The sequence below is a fragment of the Calidris pugnax genome, unplaced genomic scaffold, assembly GCF_001431845.1.
Source record: "Calidris pugnax isolate Ruff unplaced genomic scaffold, ASM143184v1 scaffold219, whole genome shotgun sequence".
Classification (NCBI taxonomy): Eukaryota; Metazoa; Chordata; class Aves; order Charadriiformes; family Scolopacidae; genus Calidris; species Calidris pugnax.
Genome location: NW_015094507.1, coordinates 8,185,620 through 8,206,602, shown reverse-complemented (window position 1 = coordinate 8,206,602; position 20,983 = coordinate 8,185,620). Strand labels below are relative to the sequence as shown.

At 34.8% G+C, this 20,983-nt stretch overlaps 1 protein-coding gene across 1 annotated transcript in view; it reads left to right on the top strand.

The window, feature by feature from the left end:
• Nucleotides 1–20,983, top strand: part of FIG4 (FIG4 phosphoinositide 5-phosphatase) — a 56,904-nt gene that overhangs the window by 24,398 nt on the left and 11,523 nt on the right. Inside the window, exons 14-22 of the mRNA XM_014964365.1 lie at nucleotides 865–1,013; nucleotides 2,457–2,623; nucleotides 7,354–7,492; nucleotides 8,994–9,052; nucleotides 9,598–9,745; nucleotides 10,618–10,701; nucleotides 12,388–12,583; nucleotides 15,816–15,898; nucleotides 19,593–19,682. Coding sequence (XP_014819851.1) covers nucleotides 865–1,013; nucleotides 2,457–2,623; nucleotides 7,354–7,492; nucleotides 8,994–9,052; nucleotides 9,598–9,745; nucleotides 10,618–10,701; nucleotides 12,388–12,583; nucleotides 15,816–15,898; nucleotides 19,593–19,682 — 1,115 coding nt within the window. The remainder of the gene's footprint in view (nucleotides 1–864; nucleotides 1,014–2,456; nucleotides 2,624–7,353; nucleotides 7,493–8,993; nucleotides 9,053–9,597; nucleotides 9,746–10,617; nucleotides 10,702–12,387; nucleotides 12,584–15,815; nucleotides 15,899–19,592; nucleotides 19,683–20,983) is intronic.

Sequence of the window (20,983 nt, the reverse complement as noted above, 5' to 3'; positions counted from 1 at the left end):
CAGGTTGCTCTTAAATTAATGTTTGTAGTAAACAGCATTATTGCAGTCCATCCCAGAGACCTATTTGGAAATAGGGCTTAAAGTCCTTAGGTGGTACTTCAAAACCTTATGCTGTTCAAACTGTATTTTGCTGTAGGTAGTTTGAGAAATGCTCATATTTTAAACTAGTTTCTATTACTACTTAGTCTGTAGTGCTACCAGTGTAGCAGCACCAGTCGCGCTACACCTAACAGCAGCAGCATTTTAACAAATGGCATAATTCAATGTTAGATAGAAGAGGTGAGGAGTAATCATACTTAAGTCTGGTGACATATTCATACACATGAAAATGGGTTATTAAAAGCACTTTTACCACTAGGGAATATTCTGTACATTGTTGGAATTTCCATCACTAAAAGAAAACACAACTAGAAACACTGTTTTCTTTAAGGTCAGAAAAGTTCTGACTAAACTATAGAGTAACAGATTTATACTTGAATGTTATGATTGTATACTTGGAACACACAGGGTGTATTTTTAAGAAGCATTAGTTGCTTATGACTTGCCATCCATCACTGAAATAACACAGTCTTTCTTTTTAAGGTAAATCTCTAGGGCTGTTTGTAGGTTGGAGACGCAGTTTGTGTGATGATAGAAGCAAGCATATTTTGAAAGTATGGCTTACAGCAGTCTAATGTAGCTTGCTAGAGATAAATTGCTTTTTTTAATGTGTTTTAAGATCGCCTTTGCTTAATTTTTTTTGTGAACTGATATAAAATTTGGTATTTGAGATTTGACAAGTCTTGGGATAGTAGGGAAAAAAGTTATAGTCATGAGTGCTGTAATTTGTTATTTAAAAAAGTCTCACTTGGATTGCTTTACCAGACTGGAGTTCTCCGAACCAATTGTGTGGACTGTTTGGATCGCACTAACACAGCCCAGTTTATGGTGGGAAAATGTGCTTTGGCATACCAACTCTATTCGTTAGGATTGATTGATAAACCTAATTTACAATTTGATACGGATGCTGTTAGGTAAGATATATTAATGAAGTGTGTCATAGTTTTATATTTTAATAAAGTATCAAGAGATTTAGGAAAAGTATGTCAATATAGAAGAGTGCCATTCTTTCTTTTAGAATGATTTAACAATGTTTATTTATGCATGTTTACAAAATCATCCATACTTGAAATTTACTTGAGAAAATCCAGTCACACTGAAAATCTGCTCTTCTGGAAAAGTATATTAATCAGGCTTCTTCCAAGATAACTGCTTGACTTCATTCTATTTATATACCTAAACCTGAAGCAAAGAGTTTCCCTTTTAAATAAATGTAACAAAACTCCCACTCTGGTCTTTTACACTTACTTCACTTGCTTGAAGCAAAATGCAAAAAAAAAAAACAATGCACACAAACAAAAAGCCAACCCCAGAACAACAACAGCAAAAAACCAAACAAAAATCCCCCCAAATCAACCCAAAACCCAGTGAAATAAGTACATGCTTTCACAGAGAATGCCAAGCTAATATTTGTATGGAAGTGCATCTTAGCTTGCTATTTCCTACTTTTCCTTTGGAATAATTTTGTGCTTTTTGATTTGTCGAAGAAAAGTTTTCAGCAAAGTTGTTCTCTTGGATCAAGTATTGGATACTCAAGCATCCTCAAGCCTGTCATTTCCTTAGGATAGTCCTGTTTTCTGAAACTGTTGTCTTGTTTGTGTCATTGATGGCGTGCTTCTTGATATATCATTTTTCTTATTTGGACTGTTCTCAGTTTGGAGTGTACTGCCAACTACTTGATGCTAGAGGACTGTGTTGCTTGTAGCCAGCTCTCCTTGTTCATCTCAGCAGGCGACTCTTTCTGCCTTCTTACATAATGTTTTTCTGGCCCCAGCAAATGATACCATAGCCTTGAGATATCGGTATGATAATAGTGGCATGTTCTGTCCCATTTAGTGTCTTTAAAATACCTTCGTTTTGTGAAGGTTACGGTTTGTATTCTTCCTGCGGGCTAGTAGGACAGGTTAATCTTCTCCCTGAATATACAGAAGTGCATGTTCTGTAGTGTGAGTACATTCTGATATATTACGAATTACTGAAAATCTTACAGTCTAATCCTTCGTAGTAATTATTGTATCTGAATAGAATTTCCACGTACGTATCTGACTAAAGAATAGAGACATAACTTTCAATTTCAGCGTTTGTAAAATAATAGTATGTTTTAATGAAACACTTGCTTTTGTAAACTAGCAGAACTAATTAGGAGAAGAAAACATAATTCTTGTTGATACTTTATTATAATACTTTATTATAATACTTTATTATAATACTTTATTATAATACTTTATTATAATACTTTATTATAATACTTTATTATAATACTTTATTATAATACTTAATTATAATACTTTATTATTTTTTCTCTTAAAACCTCTTTTCAGCAGTTTGTTAGGTGTCACGTTTTTCTTTTTCTTCAGATTATTTGAAGAATTATATGAAGATCATGGAGACACGCTTTCTCTGCAATACGGAGGTTCTCAGCTTGTGCACAGAGTAAAAACCTATAGAAAGATAGCTCCATGGACTCAGCATTCCAAAGATATTATGCAGACACTCTCAAGATACTATAGTAATGCTTTCTCAGGTAAATTTAGTTTTAAGTTCTTTCTTTTAAGCCATTATTTGAAAATCACCTTATAGTGATGTTTCAATAATCAGTACTATGATCTTATGACAGAGACCCTTTATACTGTAACTTCCAAATAATTCAGTAAAATCCGATGGCTATCAAATGAGTATTTTGATTTGATGAGTCTTTATATGCTGTATTATGCAGCCTCATTTGATAAAAGCTAGTGAACTGATGTAAGAAGTATTTAGAAAATATACACATGTAGCACTGAAATTGCTAGTGATATTTGCAGATCAAGAGAGACACAAGTACCTGTAATAGAGCTGTTAAAATGATTGACAGAAAGACTTCCACAAATAGAAGGAAACTGGTAAATCGCAACACAAGTAGAAGGCTTCAAGTGGAGTATTTCTTGTGACGCTCCCGGGGTCTTCAAACAGAAAGCAAACTCTGATGCATGTAATTGTCTTGCATGAATAGAAGCTACTATGGTAGAAAAAACAAAACTAAACTTAAAAAGCAAGGTGCACCAAGTAAATAAGCTATTTTTTGAGATAAATAAATTGTAAAATATTAGCTTACTCCTTTCTAGCTTTTATCAGTCACCAATACTATTCTACTTTTGTTTTGGACAACATTGCTAAGCTATACTGCACTTACTATTGTTACTATCCATCACATATCCTTTAAAATACAAGTAAAAATCTGAGGGCTAGCCAGTTCATGAGCCGCTATTTCCTTGTGTTTATGATCTGAGAAACTTTTTTTTAATGCTTATGAATTTTATGTACCAGTAGTAAACAGACACAGAAAACTGTAGCAATTCGCTTGAAGTCATACTGTATATCAGTGCAAGTGGCCTGCTAATAGTGTCTCCTAATAAATCACTCAGCCACACTTGTTCTGTTTGTCAATCATAAAAAATCCATGATTCTAAAAATAATTTATACTTTTAAGAAAATGGCTTCATCTGTTGACCTCAAAGCTCTTAGGATAATCACTACTAATTAAGTTGTACAGATGAGAAAAAATAGGACATGTATTGGTTAAGTGACTTGCCTGGAGATACTGATCCAGTAGATAAGACTTGGACTTGTAAGAAAGATAACTTTGAATGTGGTTTCACCCTAGCTCATGATAAGTGGCTTAGCTTTTCTATAGATTTTATGTACCTATCAATTTGTAATATGTTGTCTATGTAATAGAAAAGTGAAGAATTAAAATTTGTTCTCAGGATCAAGTTAGTGACTGAAGCTTAGAAGAAAACCAAGGTTTTCACCTAGAAATATGAGACAATTTTATGGTAAATTCAAAAAATCTAACAGATTTAGGGAAAAATTTTTATATTTTCATGGATATTTTTAATTCTAGCATTTGAAGAAAAGTAGAGAGTGCAGTGTGGTCTGAGAAGTCAACTATTTGAAGTACCATGATTATAAGCAAATGAGTTTTACCAGGAAAAAACATCATCAAGATCAACACAAGAACATCATCATTCAATTCTAGCATTTGAATTTTAACATTTTTCTCATTTGTGATTGCAGAGAAATTAGGAAATAATATTCTTCTAGCTTTTATGCCTTTTAGAAAGTAATGTGACATTGCAGACTTCAGTGCTAGAGTTGCAACATGCATAATAAGCTTCTGGAATCTGGAATAATCTATTTATCCACAAACAGGACTGGACATAGTAAACTACCTTTTAGTGAAAGTAAACTTAATTACTATAACCTTTTAGTCATTGGACGTTATAGTCCCAATTGTGTTGAATCTCTCATGATTTAGTGATTTGTCATGTAGTGCAGTTGCAAACTCAGATTGAGAGCAGTAGATTATTTTAGGCTAATTCAATTAAATGGCCCCTTCAGTTCCTGTTTTCTCAAATGGTCTCAAAAATGTGCTAGTATACACGTACATTGCAGTATCTTTTGAAAAATCAGTGCAGTCTTTCTACTTGCTTGTACATAATTATAACATTCAGTGTTAACAATGAAGAGAGAAAACCTCTTCGCTCTTTTGTCTGTGCTCCACAGACCATTGATATTCTTACTTACTTTTGAAAAGAGATTTTTCTATCTAGATAAGAAAATTGATCTTAAAAGCTCAATGTCCTGTTTTCTCTGACTAGTGTTTCAAAGAAAGACAAAAGCCTTCATTATTTTTGTTCAAAATTAAGTCATAAAATTGTTCAACCCTTAAAGTAAGGCAAGGGGACCTTGCCACCTTTCAAATTTCCCATCTGCTTCCCCAGTTACTTGTGTATCTTTGTGCCTGCTTGAAGACTTATGCACAAAGAATCTTTATGATTTGTTTTTTTACCTACTTTTAAAATACTACTTGAGAAGTAAGGCAGTAGAAAGACATTTTCTAATAAACGTCCTATATTAAAGGACGTTTTATTTAAGTTTAAAACACCACTGCACAACTGAAACAATAAATCTAAAAGAGTTTGACTCTTTTTGCAATGTAACATTTATCAGCAGTCATTTGAACTGCTGCTGTAGACTGTTTCAGACAATGGATTTGTTAATTCAGTTGGTATGAGTTTAAATTCAATCTGGCTTTCACAGAACAAATTTCAGTTAATTTAATTTTAGTGTCTGTCATATATGTAGTGACATAGTTTGTTACCTGAATTATCTTGTTTTACTCTAATTGTTTTACAATTATTTAGTTAAGTCACCTTCTGTTCCTGGCAGGTGAAGCAATGGTAAATGAACAAAGGAGGTTCATCTCTGCCTTTAGCTTTCAGAAATTACCTCCAATTTTAACCTATTCGTTCATGCTAACTAATTTTGTCTTTAGGATTCCTTCAGTTTCTATGCTTAGAGAGCATCTTTGTTTTTAGGTTTTGTTCAGCACTTTCTTTAGATAAATTATCACAAAGAAAGAATACATGTTATTGCTTGTGACTTTTCCTTTCTTCTTAATTCTCAGTGTCCTCAACAAAGCCTTTTTGGTTTTTTGGTTTTTTTTCAGACCTTTTTACTGAGTTTTGCATAGTTTTCTTGCGCTGTTTCTGATCTTTCTAATTTTTTCCTTATGTCTTGGATAAACTGTGACACTATTTTGCAGAAACAATATGGCCTGCAAACCATAAGGAACTATGTATGCTTTTGAGTATTACTGTGTAGAAGAGTTAGTGTTTATATGTTGATACTCTTAAGAAAATTGGGAAGGTGAGAAGGAAGAAAGAAGGTAAAATATGTACCATTTTGGAAAAGTGCACTGAAGGGACAGTAGAAGTATTTGGAGGGAATATGAGTGGGTAGAAAAGGAGGAAAAAAAAAAAAAGCCAGGTTCCAGATGAAAGGCCCTCTAAGTAGGGAAGGGGAGTCAAGAAAATATCAGGAGGTTTCCCCTTTCTTTCCCTTTTCCTGGTACCTTGCCCTGTTACACCATGTGACTGTTTATACTGCAGATCCCATTTCCAAATATTGACCTCCACACTTCTATAAAATATCATACTTTTCTATAAGCTATTGTCACCAAATTTCCACATGGTACTTCATTTGTCATCTGCTTGTGTGTGTTAATCCCCTGTAAAAGATATTATATGTTGCACAGAGGGGAGAGGCACTTGAATTCTGGAGAGAAGGAGGTATTGGCTAAAAGTTTGGTGGTGGCCAGTAACCAAAGTTGTCCTTGCTGTCATACCACTGCTTTTGGATTCTGCCTGGTTTTTTTATACCTGCTTTCTGATATACTGAGACTTCAGTTTGACTTTTTGATGCAGTGTGTTGCTGAAGGAACACTCAACTCTCGTAACACTCTTTTTGAAATGTGGAGAGAACTGAAGGAGTAACACCATCTATTGAACTAGTCTGGACTATTGCTTGTCTGATGATTACTGAGGTGCAAATGAGTGGAGATAAGAGCTTTCCATATGCTAATTCTTCAGGGCACAAAGAGAGCTTAATTCTCTACATATACCCCCCATATCTGAAGATCCTTCCTCTGCCCCTACAACTTTGTTTGCAAAGCTGTCTTTATCACAGTTCACCATCCTCAAGCCCTCATTTGACTCCAGCTTTTCTTCAAATCTGTGGTAACTTATCCTATCTGCAGCTAGGTAGCAGATATAAGTGAACAACATTTCTTGTTGTGCTTCATCTACAAGGGTAGCTACTGGAGTTTAGCACTTGCCTTATTTAGAAGCTTAGAATACAGCTGAAGAAATTGATGATGTAAGCAAGTAGGAGAAAAAGTCAAAATTATTGAAAGGTGTTTGTGAAGTTTAATGATTCCTCTGATTACATTTTGGCTAGAAAAACTCAAAGCATTCATAATTTGTGTGTCATGTGGGAAACTTGTGTATTGTATGGAAAACATTCTTCTGTTATTTAGACTGCAGTAAATTCATTATGATATGTCAGATTCCCTGGTACATGCATAAATATATGCACATGCTTCATGCATACACATATGTGCAGAGGTGGGAGACAGAGCTGCAGCATGAGATCTGCGTTTGCAAAGCCTCTAAGCAGAGCTGCTGCCTCAGCTTCTTGGTGAGAGAAGCCAAGGAAAGAGACAGCACTGGTACCAGCCTAACATGCACTGCTGTGTGGTGGAAGGTCAGGGCTAAATGAAATTTTGTTACGGTGGTTGAAGCCCAGAGGTACCTGTAGAAGTCACAGGACGTACACACTCTGTCTGCGAGGAGCAAACACAACCAGCAAATGTCTGAATGGGCTTCAGCTCTGCAACGTTCCTGGCATTAAGTGTTACCTCTTGTCTAACAGATGCAGACAGGCAAGATTCTATCAATCTCTTTCTGGGAGTATTCAAGCCTACAGAAGGAAAGCCTCATCTCTGGGAACTTCCCACTGATTTTTATTTGCATCACAAGAACACCCTCAGTCTGTCACAGACCAGGCGAAGGTATTTTGCTGTTCTGGGTTTTTTTTGTGTGGCATTGCTCTAATAAATTTAAAAAATGCATATATGTGTTTTTCCTATGTTGTATTTGCCTCTCCATCAGAAAGAAGAGATTTCATAATGAGTTTCATATATACTTTTATATAATTTGTGATTCACATGAAAGGCAGTAAATATGGAAGAGGAGACTTTCTATTGCCACATTAATATCATTTATGCAAGCAGCAAAACTGTGTATGTCTGCATAGTTTCTGAAGGCACTGGAGAAAATGGCTCTCTAACTTAGAACTATAGAATCACAGTTGGGTTGGAAGGGACCTTACAGATCATCTAGTTCCAACATCCTTCCCACTAGACCAGATTGCTCAAAGCCCCATCCGTTCTGGTGTTGAACATTTCCAGGGATGGGGCATCTACAGCTTCTCTGGGCACCCTGTTCCAGGGCATACGGCCTGATACAGTACTTCAAGAAGACACATGACCATCAGACATAACTTATTACTTTCTGTCTAGGGCATACACAGTTCTTGGAATTTAAGTGTGTTGTCCTGCCTGTTCTGCACTGTTTGTCAAGTTCTACTAACAAGTCTGTCTCTGGGCATGGGAATACACCCGTTGTTTCTGCTCCAGATGGCTACATTGACATGAGTAGGAGATAACCATATTAATACTCTGATTACAGCCCTTACAGTGTTGTGAATACACACAAATTTGATATTGAAATGAACAAAGATAAATATCTCTTTATCCCAAGTAACGAAATAGACGGAACTATCAGAACAATTTAGAGAAGAAATTAAAGTATATTTGAGAGGATAAAATAAAAACATGTAAACATGAATGAAAGATAAAACATGCTTTCTTTTATGAAAGTTGCTTGACTTCCTTTGTTTTTCAGAAATCCTGAATAAGCAGGGCCTGGTTTTTGCTGTTAGCTGTGGCGACATACAGTCCTCAGACTTAGGAGAGCTGTCACATCAAAATATATTTCTGTGTGCAGAAGTCAACTGCTTTTATAGTCTTCTGATTTTATTATCATTGACCTTCATTTCTTCATACCCTTTCCCAAATTTTCGGATCTGAGTAAGAAGTGCTGGGTGGGGGTTGATGGGGGCATTAGGTTTTGCCTTTTTTTAAAGACCAGAACAGCAGAAATACAAAGTACCTTTTATATGTACTAAGACCTTAATTTTCAGTACCGTAGAGGTAGTCACCTGAAATGTATTTTGTTTAATACAAAATACACTCCTCTCTCCATACCTATATTGAGCCTCATGTAGTTAATTTTCATGGCCTGAGAGCAAAGTAGTAAGGTAGGGGCCTGTTGAAATCCAAGGATAATTCTATACTTTTTTCCACACTTGAATTGTAAAGAAATGTTCGCTAAAGTGACAGTGTGTGGATGGGTAAGTGTTGTGTGCAAATGTCTAGACTGGGTACAAGATCAAATCAAGACGCTGGACACAAGATCTATATTAATTGTGTGTCTGTTTTTCCTGTACAGCTACACTTACTGGTGGACCACAGGCGTGCTAAAGCATTTACCTCTTCCTTTTGATGAAGGTAGGACCTATATTTGCTTGAAAATGAAGTTTTAGTCACAAATGCTTTTTACCTGTTTTAGATCCCAAATCTGGAAAAAAAAAAGTTTCCATAATGATTGTGAAATACTTTCCCCCTGCAATGAGCTATCATTTTTCAACTGCAGGATGCAAGAGACACCTCTTTGGCTAAAACTTGACCTCTGTATGTTCATGTGCCAGGGCATACTTCGTTCTTTTCTATTAACATACATTTATTGTCTATGCTGGTGGTTACAGGTTGCAGTCCTGTTGCAGATGACAGGGTATAGCTAGTGTATCTTATTTCTCTGGGATACAGTAGAGCATATTTTATTAGGAATTATCATCATGAAGGGAAGTCAAATTGTGGTGGTTGATGATGCATATTTACTAAAGATGTGTGGTGCATCTTCTTCATATCATATTTTCTTGTCTTAGAGGGGATATGACTGTAGAAAAATACCTCGTAGGATGGCCAGGTCAGCAGGCCACTGTTTGCTTAGTCACTAATTGTTAGTAAAAAAATTATTGTTTTATTTTCCGCAGTGACATGTGCTGAAAACAGACATAAGTTGACAGTGAAGAAATTCCACAAGTATGAAGAGGAAATTGATATCCACAATGAGTTTTTTCGGCCATATGAGTTGAGCAGTTTTGATGAGACCTTCTGCTTGGCAATGACCAATTCTACACGGTATATTGGGATCTTTTGGGACTATAAATCCTTCCATGGAAGGTGTTTTGGTGTGAATTAAATATACATTTGATTTATTTGGTTAAATCTGTGTAACACGACAGGGTTTGTGGGGTGTTTGTTTTTGTGTTTTGTTTAGGCTTCAAATTTAGCAAACTTCTAGAAACTAAATCACAATACTGAAATGGAAACGGAACTCTAAAAAAAATCTGTTCAGATAGCACTGAAATTTTTAATTAGTTTCCATAATGGAGTGCCAAAAGTTTGGGCACTTGAAGTCTGAGAAATGGGCTTTTCTTTGTGGATTCATTAGATCATAGAGGCTGCCTTCAAAGCACTTGTCTTCTAGTTGTTCTGCTTCAGTTTTAGTTGTTTTCTTCAGTTCATCAGGTTCTCACAGCTGGCCAGATAATTTATGTTGAGTTGTTTTTTTTTTTATGTTGGCAGCAATCAGCTGGATATTCTAAGCATAATCTTAACCATACTTTAGCTACAGTCTTCCAGGGAGATTATGTTTCATGTAGCTGTTTGACCCAATTTGAGTGTTGGCAGCATTTTGAAAATAACATAGCTGTGTTACAGGGCTTCTTCATCACAGGAATGGAGCACATCACCACTTGCCAAGGAGCCTAGAGCAATGTTTGCAGCTGTGTTATGCAAATAAATAATGCAATTGAAAGTTTTTTAAATACCTAGGCAATTTCTATTTACATGACTTTAACTTACAATGATGAAGTTAGAACTTCATATGTCCTTTTATGATGACTTTTTTTAATTCAAAGGTAGATGTTAGAGGTGGTTATTGCAGAAAATCTAAAAATTTTATGCATTGAATGTTGCTTAGGAACAGTTTTTCCCTTCTAATTTGCCAGAGATTTTATGCCTAAGAATGTGGGGATTGATCCAAGTCCATTTACTGTTCGTAAACCTGAAGAAACTGGAAAATCAGTGTTGGGGTAAGTCTGAAATACAAATTTTGTTCTGATTTAATAATACTGAAATTATAATGCAAATATATAAACTCTAGTGTATGTGTGGTATATTCTCTGTTACGTAGGAAATAAAAAAAAATCATTGATGTTATACGGTAGAATTGTACACTTTCAAAAATTATATCTAATTCACAATTTTTATTTGACAGTAGGAATTCTTTATTCAGACTTGTTTAATCTTTTTTTCTTCTACTTCTTTAAGTGAAACTCATAAGAAAATTTTATATAGAATAAAGATACAGAAGTTGGTAAAATTTGATCATCTCTTCATATTAGTGGCACTGTATTCTTTATTGGAGATGGCAGGAATGCATATATTATTGCCTCTTTAAAAAAAGAATAAATGTTGAATAAATATAATATATCCTGAAACAGCAATAAATGCCAATCTCAGCATAGTTTTGGATAAAAATGTTATTAAAGATATATGTGGATAAAATTATATAAAACAATTCAGCAACAGTTATTGGGACAAATGAATTTAGCTGCTTTTGCATCCTGGACTGGATTTTTTGCTTTCTTTATTCCATTGTTGTGTTTGATCTGCTGTATCACACAAGGGCTATGGCGACTCTTCCTGAACAACTTCATTCTTTCTCTGATACCACATAGTAAGGAAAAACTTTGTCAACAATGACTAAACCTGTGTTGTCACAACAGTATGAGTTCTTCTGAAAGCTTGCCATTTTGTTAAAAGCTACAAAATGTGACTGTCTTGTAATAACATCCATTGTGCCTTTACCCTGAGGGGTTCACTGTCAATATATGTTGAGAGTAGACTATGCTTATCGCTAGTAGAACCTGATTTCATGCTCTACTGGTGTTTCCTGGGAACAAGCAGAAAGACTGTCAACAGTTATATAATTTACCTCTGCTAAGAATTGTATTTAGCCCCTGGTAGAGGTAATATCTTTGCCTTGTACATTTTTAATCATTTTTTTATCTACTGTGACATTCCTGAAGGAATCAGTGATCTGTTTTGATCTGTAACTGGTCTGGTCCCCTAGGACAATTATATCTTGGCCACCTTCTGGGTATGGGTTGGGGATATCACTCGTATCAGTGTTTGGCTACTTGCTCTATTCTCCACCTTGAAGAAATGACTGCTTTTCCTGTGACCTTCACCTTACTTAGGGAAGTAGGGAAAATAACCTTCATTTTCTCTAAAAAGCATGTCGTCTTAACTTTCTGTGGCTATACCCACTGCTAACCTATGAAAACATAGATGCTGTATCTTGAAGGAAACAATTAAAGCACCTCTTTATATTGCCTAGAATTTACAGAGTGAGAAATGCATGCTGCATAATGTTGTTAATCAGCAAGTAAAACTTTTTCCCAGATCAAAACCAAATATAGTATGTCTCAATTTTTATTCCTTTTCATTCAGTCTAGAAGAGGGATTTAAGTAAAGAGTCAGAGAATTGGTGGGGAAAAGCTGGCATAATCCTGGGGGCTCTCTTTAAATGCTCTGGAATAAGCAGAGATTGATGAAAAGTAAAATCAATTGGGGGATTAAAAGGATGAGCAATAAGTTGTCCCAGAGGATAGAATTCATTCCCCTCAGTATGACTGTAATAAAAATTAGGAATTTTAAATACTTGTTGCGAATATCTTGTTGATTTCATGAATACACACTGCCTTTCACAATAGGAACAAAAGTAATAGAGAAGAAACCGTGCTGCAGCGCAAAACGGCTGCTAGTGCTCCACCACCCCCGAGTGAGGAAGCGGTGTCAAGTAGTTCTGAAGATGATTCTGGGACAGACAAAGAAGATGAAGGTGCTGTTTCTCAGCGTTCGACTCCAGTAAAGGTGACCGATACAGGAGATAACACAAAAATCACAGAGGTAAGAAGTTACTGTGGAAGGCAAGAAGGCTAATCATGGACTTAAAATTCACATTTCCTTAGAACAGCCAGTAAATGTTAACAGAAAAGTCAGAAGTAAAGCACTGAGAAATTAAGTGAAAAGGGCCTCCAGTGTATTTTCTTTGTGTAGATGTTAGCAAAACTGATGGTAAAACTTTGCTGCTATTACACTTTGTCGTGTAATAGTGAAATACAACAGAAAAATAACATTTTCAAAAAATTAAAAATACCATTGGAAATGATGGCATTTGAAAGGTACTCTGTTCAGGTGTAGTCCATAATATTAAGCATAAAATATATCTATTTTAGTTTGTTAATTCAGAGCAGTAGTGCACTTCTGATCATTGTCCCTTAAGATGCTCTGGCGTGCATCATGGTGTGGTCTTGCAACATGCAAATGGGATTCCTTTTGGATGAATCTAAACTGGGAGATGCTTCTCCAGGAATGTACCTGACCTATCTACTTAATCAACACTGGGAGATATCTTTCAGGGGTTTGCTCCAGATTATGTATGGATCAGAGGTCCTGAGCACCACCTCTTCCAATTACAAATCTATTCCTTCAGAGCAATGCCAGTTGCTCAGGTGGATATAACTGTAACTGTTCAAGCCATTAAATTTCAAAATGATTTATGTGAAGATTTGTAAATTGCTATTTCATAATAGTATGGTCTGACATTTAAAAAAAAATAAAATAAAAACCTAAACTAACTCCAAAGATGTGCATGATAATTTTGTCACATTGTTTCTATGCTATTACTGCTACCAAGGTTGAAGATAATGGCAGGATAATAGTGAAATTGTGTATGCACAGTCATGAGAAATCAAGGTGTATTCTCAGTTGTGTGCTACTTATCTTTTTTGCTGGCATAACTCTGATTCTGTTGGAATCCCTTGGGTGCCAGTTCAATGAAAATATTAATTTGTATGAAGTATTATGGAAATATCTATTTTATTAATTCATGTAACATTTCTTCAAATTCTTTCTTGTAGATACCTGTTTTGGGTACCACTGAAAATGTCTTAGTAAAAGGATATGCTAATGGAGGTTATACAAATTTGCAAAATAATTATGTTGGTTTGGGGGGTTGGTTTGTTTGTTTCTGTTTGTTGTTTTCTTTTGTCACAGCTAATTGAAATGTAATTGAAATGGTTATAGTGTTGAGCTTGTACACGTTATCACTTTTGAAGAAACTTCAGTATTTATGACCTTAGTATAAAATGTAGTGCCTGATAGGCAGCAGAGAATAAAACTGCCTTTTTTTCAAATTTTCATTCCATTCAAAATGTAGCCTAGCGTTGTTTGTTCTCAGATAATGGATTTTCAGCCTTTTGCATAACTCTGTCTTCTTCCTAACCTTAATGAAGCATTTTCAATAAAATAACTATGAACTGTATGGTATTGATTTTGGACAATTTGGGTTAATTGCTATGACAGTACAAGTGCATTTATTTCTGTTAATACAAGATATTTTATCTGAAAATTTTCCATTATCTCTGAATAATAGAGTACCTGTTTTTCAGCAACTCAGATTCCTTCTACAGAGTTAACAACAGACAGACATCCAACCTGAAATTTTATTCTTGATTCTTAATGCTTAATTCTTGATGCTTAAATGAAAGATGCATGTAAACACAGAATATGGTTTAAGATAGTATTGAATTTGAATGACTTACAATTGGGTGAGCTATTTTGATTCTTTTAGTAATGCACGTGAAGAAGTATTTTCCACTTTATTAGCACCTTTTAATGAATTGGATTTTAGTCATAATTTGCATTGTTAATTTGTCATTGCTATTGAAATTGCAGTGCTGCAAAGGATTTACCTATTCAATTATGCCTAGTTGCTACATTAGGAATTAACTGGGGTTACCATTAATGTCTGCGTACTATTGCAAATTAATTTATTATCTTCAAAAGTACAAAGCTTCTCTTAAATACGTTATTTTTGAGGGCATGGTGTTTATGGAAACTTTCTGTTCAGTAACCAAACATAAAAATTAGTAATTTAAAGATTGTGTTGGACATCAGATTTTAACATGCTCACCAGCTGATCTTCATTTAGCTGTTTCAGATACACCTCTTTTTTTTATTGCTCAAGCTTAACCTAAAACAGAAACTTGAATGAAGAATGCGCTTAAAAGCCTAAGCTTACAAATACTCTATTTTATGTCTCTGTTAGCAAAAGGGACAACTTACCAGCACTCTAACCACTGCCACTCTGCACTCGACTGCTTTCTTATTTGTGAAAATGGATTGTGTTTAGTATTGTTCAAAAATAGTAGAAGTTGGGGTGAAAAACAATAGTGTGGGGTATTTGTGAGTTGACATTTGTAAGCTTACATTTTTAGATGCATTCTTTAGTTAATTTTGTTATTCCATTATGATTGAATTTTTGGTGAGGGATTTGAATTTTGTTATTTTTTACATCAGCAACTGTAGCATAGAGAAAAATTGTATTGTTAGGGAGCTGGGCAGGGGGGAACCCCAACAGCTACCTCCTTTCTATTCACATCTCACAGAAGTTAACAATAAAATGTTTTTATACTTCTGGTCAGGAAATATCTTTCCAAAGTTCTTCTTTGACTTTGGATCTTTTTGAACTAAAAGAAAACCATTTTTATAGTTGGCTTACTTGCAGTCACGCGTGTCCTGTCAATAAACCTCCTCAGTTTAACACTGAATCATTAGACATCGTTAGTGAAGTATGTGCATTGCCTCCTTGTTGCAGTTGACTGACATGATTGTGTAACATATAAAATAAAAATAGTTTTATTCAACGTGAAGTTTGTAATTATTTCAGAATTGACAGCAGGAAATGTGAAAGCAAATGTGGGAGCATGTTCTGAGAAATGGAATTTATTCTATATTAAATTTTAACAGAACATAATTTAATACCTATATGTCCTATAAATATAATTTTTTCTCCTAATGTGCCGTTTTATCTGTTGTTATCTTTCAAGAATCCTTTCCTTTACTTGTGGAACTTGGAAGAATATTTGAACAATATTTTTAATAAATGATTTTTATTTAAAAAGAAAAAACAACACGCGTGAGCTAAGATTACTATGTATATGAGAAACTTGGTTAGTTTTGCCTTTGCGCTTTGGAAGTTATTTTCAAGTTTAGAAAGAATTCCTTGCTTGAGGGAAACTTTTCTTTGGATGTTTTTACTATATCCTTAGTCTGAATCTTTCTTCTTATGTTCCAGAATGTAGTGCAATCAACAAAAGATGTGTATGGAGTCAATCTTTCAGATGTTCCTTCAGAAGATGATCTCGCAATATACACTAGGTGAGATAAATTTCCAGTGGTAATCGCTAAAAGATAATTGGAGCTAGTTAAATACAGCAAATTAAAGTGCTGCCTTCAATTCAACTTATTGAAATTATAAATCTTAGAGATATTTGGATATATATGCTTTTTTATTAAATCAAATTGCTTTCTATGTCTGTGTCAATTCTGATTTCAGTGGCAGTTATGCAGATGTCTCTGGATGCAAAATTTCAAACTTAAATTGAACGAAAGATGCTTCAGTAGGAATACTTATCACTTAATATAGTCCTAGAAATTAATAAGCAAACTCCATATTAGGAGGGGTTCCATGGTTCTAAACTATGTAGTTTGTGATTTTTTTGCAATTTTCAAATGTTGAATTATGCTACTTCAAATCAGTCATAGGTGAAATATCTATTAAAAAAAAAAGTGAAATTTCTATAAAAATGTATACAAAATAACAGCAGTTAAGTCTTTCTTTAACATAATGTCTTATATGTGGAGATATGTGCTAACTATTACCTTTTACTCAAATTTAAACAGTTGTGTGACTTTGGGTGTTCAAAGAAAATTATTTTTCTGAATATATTCAGCCTTTTTCTTGAAACATCTTGGCCTTTTGAGCTTGAAATAAAAAACTGTGGATTTTTTAGGGACACCTTGAGACTATTGCTAAGTTTGGTATAGACTGTGAGGAGTGACTCCATTGTATCAGGAATGCTGTTTCTGAATTGCCATCACCCCACACAGAGTGCTGGCTGTGTGCTGCCCTTGTTAAAAAATGTGCACTTAGGCTGCTGCTCTCGGATTTTCTCCTCAATACCACAGAATAACACTGGAGCCAAAAAGAAACTGGTTCAAAACTTTTTTTCTGAAATCACAAAATTTCAACATGTTCAAATTAATTTCTTAACTCAAACCAAATAATTTCAGTTGTAGAACTGAACTGAAAAGTTTCTTAGTTTTCTGGTGGAGGAAATGCTTTCATAAACTGTAATCTTTTTCTTCAAAAGCTAGCCAGAATAATGGGAATTCAGTACTGGAGATCAGGTGGAGAAATTTAGATCCAAATTGAAGACCCTCTTAGTTCTAAAGACTTATAATGCTGTTGCCAAGAGAGCAACTGCTTATGCAAGACACCAGGAGTGCAAATCGATTACATTAGTTTAATAAACCAGTGTTTCAAACACCTGCTTAGAATGTAGAATTAATGGAGTTTGAGAAAAGGGGTGTAATAAAACTACACTCAGAAAAACACTGTGTCTATGTTGAAGTGAATACCTGGGAGGCATGCATTGAAATGGGCTTGTGTGCATTTTTTTTTATTATTGTCTAATGTGTAATAGCAGTTATATTTGAAACCTCTTCAATGTGTGAGGGGAGTTTTAATTCACTATGATACATTCTCATTTAGCGGTATGTGATGATTAATCCTGACTTAGTTCGTTAATCCTCTCAAAGCATTAATTTTTTTCTTCTTATTTAAAAGGTTTTTTCTGTTAATTTTTCTAAAGAAAAATAGCTACTTCTCTTGCACTCTTTGGTTCTTGAAATTCCCATTTCTACCAATTTCCTGCATGCTGAGTAATCTGAAGATAGTACACTTGAAAAGGGTTGAGGAGGATGTTTCTCATTATTTCTGAAATCTTTAACTTCACCTGTGCCTCTAACTTTGGTTCTTTATGTTAACTGCTAGAAAATGGATGCCGATTTGACAGGTACCCTTTGGCACACTGGATAGTTATTGTTGTTCTGGAAATGGCCCAGTGTGAGCTGGTGTCTACTGCAAGTTACTTTGTGCAGATGAGCAACTCTGTGATAACATCCAGAATTGTAACTATTTCCCATTTTATAATTTCGTAGGCTTGACTAACATTCAGTCTATTGTTACAGTAACACTGTAAACTCCATGGGAGCTTTGAAGCTCCCTATTCACATACTTTTCAAGACAAAAAAAAAAGCTTGCATTTATTTCATTTCCCTCAATCATTGCAGGTTTTAAAAATATAACAATTACGAATTCTTTACCTCTTTTATCTAGCAAGTCATAGTGCTATTTATGGTCTGATGTCCTGATTTATTTGGAAAGTATAGATTTTACTGACATCCTCTATTACAATGTACATCGTTTGAGAATAGCAGCAATTTATTTCACAGTATGATTACAGTTCTCACTTCAAATCTTTTTCTATTATTGTAATAAGGGAAATGGAGATGTAAGATCATGACTCTACTTGACATCATTGGACATGTTGTTTTTTTTATTAGCTTTGGGCACTTGCAGATTTAAAATATAACTTCAGGTTAAGTTATGTTATGTCAACTGGTCTATATTAAGTCTATATGCAAATGAAAAGTAATTTGAATCTATTCAGCCAATGTTCACTGATTGCTGAGGGAACTTGTGTTAGTTCTCGTCAAAATAGAAATCACAGACACACAGGTTGGTTGAGATTGGAAGGGACAGGAGGTTCCTCAAATAATTTGATGATGCATACTGCAGATCAGCTGTGCATGGTATCCTGTTGATGTTGGGTAACTTGCTTGTGTTAATTTAGGCCTTGTTTGTTTCAGAGTATTGGACAATTTGAAGCAATTAAAAGAAGTACACCTTTAGTTTGCTTTTTTTTTTAAGCTTGTTTCAAAACCAAGCTCCTGCTCTAGAATACCTAAATTATCTTCATTTCCACTTACATTTCCAAATAAGAGAATTATAAGTATTTATTCCTTCAGCATCCGAAGCGATGTTGCGTGTTTCTGGGGCTTCTGTTTCTCCAGTGTAGAATCTGAATGGAGCAGAAAGAAAAGCCGCAATAAGTTGTTTAGGAATGTATTGTTCCTTTGTCTTCTGTACACTCTTCCATGTGATTGCTTTTGCACTCTTAATTGTCCCCTGTTAAAATGTAGTAAATATTTCTGAAATATACAAATAAGACTATTTTTAAGCTAAGTGGAAACTAACTATTAGGGGAAAAGCCTCTGCCTCAGAAAATTAAAGTATTAAATCTCAACTAACACTTCTGTTTTCAGTAGTACAGATGTGTTGGAGAGTGAACAAATTGAGTTTGAGTGTGAGATAACTACATATACATGTATTTGAAACCCTCTGACTTTTTCTCTTTGAGTGAATAAGATTAGCAATTAATTTTTTTTTTTTTTAATTTAGCTCAAATTCATTGCCAAGAAAAAAAGCCATCACAGTGTTTTCCATCTTCAGTGTCTTCCAGCAAATATTTGGAGATGGGGAATTCTCCCGAAAGGTTTTACTTGTAAATAGGAGGTCTGGACTAACAACATTTCAGTTGAATAAACTAGGTTGAATTCAATCCGATACTTGAGAGAATTTCTGTTTCTTCTGTGGATTTTTCCCATAGTCTGTTCACCTGACTGATTGCTTTGGAAAAGACGTAGGACGTTGACTGTTGCAGGCTGCCTGTTTCATAGGAGTGGAGGCCTGTTTCTATCCCATGACATACTAGGTGACTTTAATTAATAGGCAAATCTTTTTCATGCTAAAAGGAGCTGCTGAGTTCTCACATGCACTCACTGTAACGTTTTAGAAATTCCTCTCGTGTACCAGATCATGATCAGTGACTTACAGAACATGACTTAAAGTCTCATTTTTTGGTGTCATTTTCTTTCTTTTACTGAATTTTTTGGGGACAGTTATTTTATTCCTTTGGTTTATCCTCCGATCTACTGCTTTTCACAGGTTTGTTCAGCTGGGACAGAGTCAGCATAAACAAGACAAGAGCAGCCAGCAATTTTGCTCAAAACACCACTTGGATAGGGTTATAAATTTGTAAGTATTCTCGTGCTTTTTCCCTTTAGCCTGTTTTTCTTTTGTAATTAGACCTAAAAAATCATCAGGTGAATTTGTGTTAAATGGTTTGAGAGTCATAACTTCTGCTGCTTTTACTGCATAAGGAGATTCAATGCATAGCATGAAGAATTGGGTTTCTACTTCTCCCTTGTAACTTAAAAAAAGTATAGGGTTTTGTGTGGGTTTTTTTTATTAGGCTTTGGGGAGGCTGGGGGGATTTGGGGGATTTTTTGCTTGGTTGTTTTTTGTTTGTGGTTTTGGTGGGGTTTTGTTTGTTTGTTTTGGCGTGTTTGTTTTGTTTTGTAGTCCCAAGACTTTTGTATTCCAAATGCTTAGCAATCCTGAGTTACCACGATACAAAGTGTGGAAGCTACTGAGTTTAAAAGGCAGATTCTTCTTGCTGTGTTTACTTTTGAAAGGGGTAGTTTGAAAGGGATTGGTTCACTTGTGTATTCTTCCTTAAAAAAAAAAAAAATTCAAAGTTGCAATTCAGTCTTTAGTGTGCAGTTATCTGAATTTTTTTTTTTTTTTTTTTTTCACTTTCCTTTCCAATTAGTTTGAATATTATTTTGAAACTATGGTATTGTCCTAATTTTAAATTACAGATGCTGAAGAAGAAATGTGGATGGGTCTCAGGAATGAAGATGTACCAACCTTGTTCAAATGGTCAGATGGCTCAGCAGTCGTTTTTACATATTGGGATCAGAATGAACCAAAAGTTCCTTTTAACAGCACTCCCAACTGTGTGTCGTATTCGGGCGAGGTAGGAATACAGTGTTGGGTTTTTTAAATTATTTTTCTGTTATAGGAGAAACAACACTGATGTGTGTGAAAGTCAAGGGGAAGGTAAAGGAGATAACTGATTTTTTTTTTTTTTTTTTTTTTTTTTTTTTTTTTTGGTGAGTGTTGGGGAGAGCAGGGTAAAGTGGGAATTGATTCCTGCTTTGTTTTGTGAACTTGATGCCCATTGGGTTACTGAAGTCAGAGGATCTGGGCTAGCGTTAATCAGTATGCAGAGTGTTTTAACTGAAGAAAAGAGTGTATTGCCTAGATGTTATTTTGACAATTCACGTCTGCTACATTTTCCTCTGAAGTATCTCCTTGGGTTTTTTTGGTTGTCTGGTCTTTGTTACATACTGGTTTTATGCATTTGTCAGTGATATTTTGAACTGAGGAGGCAATTTTTTAAATGGTTTATTCATTACGATAGATAATTTCTGCATCTTGTTCCAAACAGGTAAGTAGGTGATGACAGGTTGTAAGGGAAGATCAAGCTCTGA